The sequence below is a fragment of the Trifolium pratense genome, linkage group LG3 (assembly GCF_020283565.1).
Source record: "Trifolium pratense cultivar HEN17-A07 linkage group LG3, ARS_RC_1.1, whole genome shotgun sequence".
In the NCBI taxonomy this organism is placed as follows: Eukaryota; Viridiplantae; Streptophyta; class Magnoliopsida; order Fabales; family Fabaceae; genus Trifolium; species Trifolium pratense.
The window spans coordinates 45,263,508-45,270,060 of record NC_060061.1 but is presented as its reverse complement, the minus strand read 5'-3'; the positions used below and the strand labels follow the sequence as shown (position 1 = coordinate 45,270,060).

Genomic DNA, 6,553 nt, shown 5'->3' with positions numbered 1-6,553 from the left:
ACTTTTGTGCATCTAAAACTCGGTCTCAAGTATAAATATAGCATTAAATTGCCGGAAATCATTTTTCTTGGAGGCAATGCAAATGGTCGTCAATACTTGATCAATTCAGATTGTGAAATTTGTTACTCAAAAGATGGTTGGCTATTATTGACAACGAAAAATTATTCATTTTTCTTCAACCCCTTTACAAAAAAAGCGTTACACTCTGATTACTCTTCTCTCTACAACAAAAACCCTACTTTTCATAATGGATCATTCTATTTTCTTAGCAACAAAGGAATGTTGAGTGATATACAATTAAGAGAAGGAAAATATTTTCCAAGTTGGAAAGAATTTAAAGAGCTCCAATCTCCTTGCACTAACTCTATCAACAACTTTCTAGTAGAATGCAATGGTAATCTATTGTCAGTATTTGAAGGGCCTTTTGGTAAATGGGTTCGAGTTTTCGAGTTGAATGAGTCAACAATGACATGGATCAAAGTTGAAAGCTTGGGAAATCACATGTTTTTTGTTGGCAATACATCATTTTCTGCGGTGGCAAACATTCCAGGAATGGAAAACAAGATATATTTTCCAAGATTTTATGACCAAAGTATTGTGTTTTATTCATTAGAAACAAAAAAATATCACACCTTTGAAAATGAAGTGGTGAATTTTGAGAGTGTAAGAGAACCATTGAATTGCAGTTGGATTGAGCCAAGGTGGAAATAAGTTTCTGTTATTTTGGGATTAGTAAAGTTGTTTTGGAGATCAATTTTTAACTTTATGTATTTGTTATTTTAAGAAACTTTTTCATATGTATGCAATGCATTACTAATGCAATTTTTTTTTTGTCTTCATAATTACTAATGCAAATTTGTTTGGTGCATGTGAAGGATATTATTAATCAATAGTATTACTCAAATATATTGCACTCTTCAAGCCACTAGGTTTGGTCTAGTGGTGAAGAGTTTGAGAAGTATGCTAACCAATATATATGTTGTTGAACGACATTAATATATTGTATTAGTTCCTATTAAGACGATACCAAAACTACTTTCTACAACATTTTTCACTTTCAGGAACTACTCAAAACCGTATCTTAAAGTATAAAAACCATTGGCAAATGTTTATGCAACGGTTTCTCAGGTGTGGAGTATACGCTGTCGCCTATTCTATGGGCAACGGTTTTTTAACTTTTGGCCACAGATGGCAAAACCTGTTGCCTATATTGCGGGAAAGGCTTTGGCTTCCTAGTATGTTTTAGACTACGGTTTTTATTAGGCCACAATTGTAAACGGTTGCCTGTTCATAGTGTATACATCCAATTAAATCATGACATATAAAGCGTTGCCTATTAATAGTGTATACATCCAATTAAATCATGACATATATATTTGTTGAGATATTTTAGAAACAAATCTATAAAAGTGACACTATAATATGATTTTTTTTTTACCACCAGTTAATTGAATGCATGTATAAAAATATTTTACACCGTCGGTGAATAAAAAATTAATACCTTGAAATAATTTACATGATCATCAATATATAAATCAATCTCTTGTAAAAAAAAAAAATTAAAAACCAAGAAATATATGAACACAAATATAGCACACATGTATGTATCATTAATCCAACAAAAATGTTCATTGATCAATGCATTTTCCAAAATAATTCAAACTGTATCTTAAAATTTAAACAAAATAAACAAAGTAGCATAAAAAAAACATTTCTCAATTCTTTAAAAAAAAAAAAATCTCTAAATCCGTTGAAGCCCTTGGACGAATAGTCATCACACACTCTTTTATCTTGTGATAATTTTCAACATTAACAACTCCTTCCTTTGACACATTGATAGTAATCCTTTGTATGAGACTCCCATTGTAGATGAGAAATTTGAGCATTAAAATCTGATTCTTAGCCCCAGTAAAGTTATTGATCTCCACCACCTTCAAAGATGACTTCAAGCATTGACAAATGTTTTTATAATCTATGAAGCCTATCTGATTTTCATCACCAACATATGATGAATCATCATCATCATCGCCATCACCATCGCCATCGCCATCTGATGAATATTCATCTTCAACTTCTACTTCTACTTTAGATTCTGACGAGTAATATTCATTTGGAGCCTTCTATATTAATGTATTAAAAATATACATATTAATAATAAGATATGTATACTAAAAAAAAAGAACATATACATTGCTAGAAAAAGTTGAATTAAAATTAGAAAAATATAATATCTATCTCTAATTTTTAGCCAAGGACACAAAAATATTTAGAATAATTGTTTTTTAATTTTTTCAATAATTTAAAATTTTTTTGTGCCAAATTCACACACACATATAAGATAAACAGACAAAAAAGAAATACTTACATCCAAGAATCTTCCAAATCCTAAGTCAAAGGTTAGGAGCTCCAACATGGGGCAACCATTGAGCAAGAACAAGACTCCAAGATATTCATTGTTATGCAAGCTTGTCATTAATTTCAAATGTCTGGTATTCAATTTGTCTTCTACAAGTAGAGGTCCCAGTGCATTAGATAAAACCTTCAATATCAAATAATAAAAGTTATGATAATAATTTATATATATATATATATATATAGTATAACATAACACATTACATATATAGTGAGATAGAGATATATATTAAATATTCAATCAATTTTAAAATGAAATTGGGTTTATTAGGGTACAATGTTCTTGAATTATATATGCACAATAAATCATCATAATTGTTCCATAAGAATATGATTAGATCAATTAATAAAAATATGTAGGGAAAATCTTAAAAACACAATAGATTTTTAGGGATGATACAAAATTGAGTATTGACTTTAATTTAAATTTACTATTTTATCCATTCTAAGTTAATTAAATGTTTCAAATTCTTGAACCAAAAACCCAAAAAAAATAAATTGCTTGCACCTATAGCATATTTAACAAAGATTATATGGAACAAATATAATATATGGATGAAAATTATATACTTATATATGCACTAAAAAGAAAACAAAAATTGTATTACCTGAAGTATGAAACTGCACACAGTAAGAACCTTAACGTGCTTGAAATCTGTAATGACTTTGTGAATAAACTCATCTACTTTAGGATATTGGTATTCAAGGCCAAAATTGATATCAACCTCATTCATGTGTAAGGAATTTTGTATTTTAAAATAGGCCACATTCCCATAATATTTGAAGTAGCTAAGATTTGGAGCATTGATTGTAAGTCGAGGATAATAAAACTTGCAACTATCAATTATTAGGGTTTTCAAACTCAAGTCACTTCCACCACATTCAAAGTTAGTACTCATCCAACAATTTTTTATGCTCAAACTCTCTATCTTCTTACAATTACATAACAAAATTTTGATAGCTTCATTTTTCAATTCCATCCATCCAAAAGAAACTTCTTTTAGACTATGCAACTTGATCAACTTAGTTGCTACAAAACCACAAGAAAATAATTTAATAGATTCTAGGGCTTTATGCTCATATACCTTTGTTGGCAATTCAAATAAGGCTTCAGGTTCGTCATATTCCTCATCACTCCAATCAGTATCAGAAAAATTTAGCGCCAAATCTTTAACACCATGTTGAGTAGCAAAATCAACACATCTTTTGACGATCTCGCAATCAGTTTCAGGATCTGACAATGTTAAAGAAAATTTTTCAATATTCGAATTTTGGTGGTGATTTTCGATCCATAATGTAATGAATTTTAGAAAATCATTTCTTTGAAATTCGTTAGATCTAGAGAAATGGTGTTCATTGAACTCTACATTGGTTGTGCTTTTCCACAAGTGCATCCAATTTTTGGCAAGGATGGATGTCCTTGCAGCTTCCTTGAATGGAAGTAGTGAAATGATAATGATAAGCAAAGAGGTTGGTAACAAATTGATCATATCAAAGTTTTGAGACATGCCTAGCTAACTCTATGAATATTGGTGATGGAGGGGGTTTGAGACAAAAAGAAAGCAATGACTAAAAGATTCAAGGTGTTGTAATCTTATTTGAGGTTGATGAAGATTTTAGAAAAATGATATCTCCAATTGGACATTTATAATATAGTTTTTAATTTACAGAAATAAATAAATTAATTCTTTTCAAATGAAAAATTAATTTCTCAATTTTGAAGATTTTTTTATATTGGAAAAAAAACTTATTTCTATATAGAACCATTAATTCTATTATTAAATTTTTATATATAGTAAATATTCTTAAATGTTTTCTTTTCTATAAATATAGTCAATATTCTTAATTTTTTTTCCTATATAGAGCCATTAATTCTATTTATCATTTGACCTTTATAAATTTTCTAATAAAGTTCAATTTTTTATTGGTCAAAACAAAAATAAAGTTCAATTTTTTAGTAAACAAATACGTATATATTCTTTTAAAATAAATCTCACAACGATAAATATCTCATTTTTGCCTGTCAAAAAAAATTCTTTTATAATAGAAGAATCTTGCCACTCTTCTGTACCCAAAAAAAAAAAAAGAATCTTGCCACTCCATCTACCTATATTAGAAAAGAATACACATATGAAATCTACCTATGAGTTTAATTGATATGCACCGACGGTGTAAATAGTTTTGCACAATCGTTTAATAAACAGTCATTATTTTGTCATGTCATATCAAGAAAGTGGGGTGGAGTGGGTGATGTGGCGGAAAATATGGTTGGTATTGGTTGACAGTGTAAAATTATTTTACACCGTCGGTGCATATCAATTAAATCTATCTACCTATATTAGAAAAGAATATACATAAGAAATTCTCAGTTTGCTCCTTTTTATTTTTTTTTGCCACATCATTCAATTAAGGTTATTTTGTGTCTTTTGTTCAACCTTCTACCTATATTAGAAAAGAATATATATAAGAAATTCTCAGTTTGCCCCTTTTTATTTTTTTGCCACATCATTCAATTAAGGTTATATGTATCTTTTTTTCTTCTATAGTAGATTTAGTAGAATATTAAAATGCTAAAAATTTATCAACAAGATTTGAACTCCTGACCTTTTAGTTAACTTCTTATTAAATTAACCACTAAGCCATATCAATTAATTTGATATATTTTTGTAACCAACATATAATCAATATGAGTTAAATGTCCAATTGCAACCACAAAACCCCACTTTATTTGTTACTTCTCCCATTTTTTTTTTCTTTTTATCTAAAAACTCCCACAATTGTTTTTTTATCTACAAATCCAATTTTTTGTATGTAACCCAAATTCAAATTACCTCACTTTATATAAATTCAATTTTTTTATTAAATAAAAATCAATTATTAACTGGGCATCGATATATCCTATACATATTTATTAATTGGGCATCGACCATCTGCCATTTTTTTTTAATATAGGTAGATTACACATTTCTTTTTTTTTCTTTTTATCTACAAGTCCAATTTTTTGTATGTAACCCAAATTCAAATTACCTCACTTTATTTTTATTTATTTTTTAATCTAAATTACCTCACTTTCTTTGTTACTTCTCCCACATTTTTTTTCTTTTTATCTACAAATCCATTTTTTTTTAATTACCTAAAAAAATAAAATATTAATGCTATATTTGTCTACACATATTTTTTTTAATCTTACTTAAAACAAAAATAGTTGTCTTTTTATTTTATGTTTTCGTTTTTTTTTTTTTCTGAAATTTTTTATAAAGTTTTCATCAATAAGCCAGCAATACTAATTACCTAAAAAAATAAAATATTAATGTTATATTTGTCGGTTTATTTTATATTTGTCTACACATATTTTTTTGATTTTTTTTTAATATCAACTTGATTTATGGACTTCAAGCCAATATTCAATTAAGTTAATTTTTAATTCAACTAAATATATTTAAGAACAAAACTTAGAAACAATTTTTTTTTTGTACAACCATAGAAACGGTTTTTACTGTGACCAATTAAAACATGACACATGGATTAGTTTATTCAATATCACTAATTTCAATTTTAATAAAATTCACGTTGTCAATTCGAATTTCGTCGAGCAAGTGGAAGAGAAGAGTAAAGCGATGGAGATCACCACTACTCTTTCCTTCAGTTCATCCCTTCCTTTTTCACCATCTCAACTTATGGCTTAACAACATATATATATCTTCATCAAGGGGAGGACTTAAACGATTTCAGTTCGTTGGCCTTTCATCAAAACCTCTTCATGTTATATGGCTGCAAGATTCTCCATGGCTAGGGATTATTGCCATGTTTATACTGTTGTTGTTGTTGTTGTTGTTGTTGTTGTTGTTGATTTCACTTTCAATGATACAATCAATGTTGATAACAATGGTGAAAATTAAAAACCCTGTTTCACTTTTAGATTTTTAGATAACGGTGAACTGACAGAGTTTAATAAATTATGGGTAAATAGTGTTATACCCCCCTGCAAAATAGACGAGTTTTGCGTTACCCCCCTGCAAAATATTTTTTTGAGATTACCCCCCTGCAATGTCAAGATTCTTTGCGTTACCCCCTGGCTTAACAAGTGGGCATATGACATGGAAAGAATCTTGACGTGGCATGACACGTGGAAATTAATTTA

At 28.5% G+C, this 6,553-nt stretch overlaps 1 protein-coding gene across 1 annotated transcript; it reads right to left on the bottom strand.

Annotated features, from left to right (window-relative positions):
• Positions 1–1,709: 1,709 nt before the first annotated feature.
• On the bottom strand, positions 1,710–3,920 carry LOC123918924 (putative F-box/LRR-repeat protein At5g54820). Its single transcript, XM_045971099.1, has 4 exons — positions 3,680–3,920; positions 3,021–3,547; positions 2,362–2,539; positions 1,710–2,071 (listed from the first exon to the last, which is right to left on the bottom strand). The coding sequence occupies exons 1-4, from the start codon at positions 3,918–3,920 to the stop codon at positions 1,716–1,718; spliced, it is 1,302 nt and encodes a 433-aa protein (XP_045827055.1). The 3' UTR covers positions 1,710–1,715.
• Positions 3,921–6,553: the final 2,633 nt, after the last annotated feature.